General features: G+C 55.5%; 1 protein-coding gene across 1 annotated transcript in view; it reads left to right on the forward strand.

The window, feature by feature from the left end:
- SLC12A3 (solute carrier family 12 member 3) overlaps positions 1-2,045 on the forward strand; it is a 50,271-nt gene that overhangs the window by 5,480 nt on the left and 42,746 nt on the right. The window contains 2 exon segments of the mRNA XM_006148402.3: positions 985-1,096; positions 1,265-1,395. Coding sequence (XP_006148464.2) covers positions 985-1,096; positions 1,265-1,395 — 243 coding nt within the window.

Below are 2,045 nucleotides of genomic sequence, written 5' to 3' on the forward strand. Positions count from 1 at the left end.
GAGAACACGGCGAAATGAAAGGGAGGGCATTTCTTAGCCTGTTCCTTCTGCGGGGCCGTCTGGGGGCTGTACCTGTCACTTTTGCTCGCACCCCATTGGCCAGAACCAGGTCTCATGGCCGTGCATAGCCTTGAGGTGGGCTGGGAAAGGTCTTCATCTGGACCACGCGTTCAGCCCTAGGCGGAAGCTTAGACCTACGCAATAAGGGAAGAAGAGCTATTGGGCTGCAGTGCTCGACTTGGCCAGAGGGGGCCTACATGCTCCTGCACCCCCTCTCAGCCCCCCATTCTCTCTACTCTCCAGCTATGCTGGCCCCTTCTCTCCTTCTCAAATGCACTCAGCTTGCCCCCGGCTCATTCTCTGGCTTCCTCATCCTCCTTTTTAGGCCTCTGCTCAAGTGTTTTCTCCTTGGGGACACCTTCCAGGCCACCCAAACTGAAGTAGTCCTCAACCCAGTTCCTTCGCACCCACCATTCTTACTCTTTTCAATTGCCAGAGTGTGCTCTCACCAGAGAGAGACAGAGACAGAGAGAGAGAAAGGGAGAGAGAGGGTGAGGGAGAATTCACCCTATCCCCCCATGGAGCTTGGTCATGCCACAGTCCCTTCTCTATTTCTCCATCTTGCTGGGATTTGGGGCACACAAGCACATAAGCACACAAGCCCAGCATGTTTTTTGAACTGCTGGGGCCAGGATTCAAACCTCGTTGGCCATGTGGGATTCAGCTCCCTTAACCACTAGGCTATGGAGCTGAACCCTTTCTTATTCTAAATCCATCTTACTTATTTAGCAGCCAAGACAAGCAGCCATGGCTGTCTTGCTCACTGCTGTATCCCCAACTCCTTGAATGGAGCCTGCTGCATCATGGGTGTCGAATGAATGGATGAAAGGACGGCGAGGGGCCTGGGGAGCCATGGTCTTCCTGGAGGGACTCCCAGAAGAGGTGGGACCAGATGGTCTGACCTCTGGGTCCTCCACCCTCCAGGCGCAGGTGCTGTTCTTCCTTGTCATCATGGTGTCTTTTGCCAACTACCTGGTGGGGACACTGATCCCCCCATCTGAGGACAAGGCCTCCAAAGGCTTCTTCAGCTACCGAGGTATGTGCTGTTGCTTTGGTGACAGGGACAGACTGCCTACAAAGCTGGCCCTCTGTGAGCACCAGGCGGGTGATACCCCTCACTCCTATAGCAGGGGCTCTTAGGGTAGCCAGCCACCCACCAGAGCCCAGCAAGGGCAGGTGGTCCTAACTAGGGCTTGGTTTCCAGGGGACATTTTTGTCCAGAACTTGGTTCCTGACTGGCGGGGCACGGATGGCAGCTTCTTTGGAATGTTCTCCATCTTCTTCCCCTCGGCCACGGGCATCCTGGCAGGGGCCAACATCTCCGGGGACCTCAAGGTGAGCACACCACCACCCGCCCCGGGTCCTGGCACTGCTCCCTGCCCTATCAGGATCTGCTGCCGGGCACTGAGCTTGGCCCTGAGACCTGGGGGCAGAGCTTCTGCGGTCCAGTCCAGTCCATCCCATTCCACTCCATCGGACCCAAACCATTCCATGCGAAGGTTGCTGACTGATCCCAGCTGCGCTCTGGGCCTGGAGCCTAGTTCCTGGGACTCTCAGCCTCGGCAGAAGGTAACCCAGCTGTGACCTTCCGTAAGTCAAATTTTATTGTGGTCATCATTTTTCTTTTCTTCTTTTTGCTACAGGGAGTGTGCACTTGCCGGGGTGGGGGATGAGGAATGACTTCCCGGGGGTGTGGCCATTCTGCAATGCTCCTCTTGGGATTTGGGGATGCACGCACACACGTGCATGGCCTGGCTTGATTTTTTTTTTTTAATTTACTTATTTATTTATTTATTTTTTGGAGAGATTTTCACTGTAGGGCGCGTGCGCTCGCCAGACAGACAGAGAGAGACATAGAGACAGAAAGCGAGAAATCACCCCCCAGGGGGGATGGTCACGCCGCAATCCCTTCTCCTCCATTCTCCTCTCGGGATCTTGGGCACGCACGCACACGCGCCCGGCGTGAGTTTTAAGCCACCGGGTCC

This window comes from Tupaia chinensis, unplaced genomic scaffold (genome assembly GCF_000334495.1).
Source record: "Tupaia chinensis unplaced genomic scaffold, TupChi_1.0 Scaffold000235_1, whole genome shotgun sequence".
NCBI lineage: Eukaryota > Metazoa > Chordata > Mammalia > Scandentia > Tupaiidae > Tupaia > Tupaia belangeri.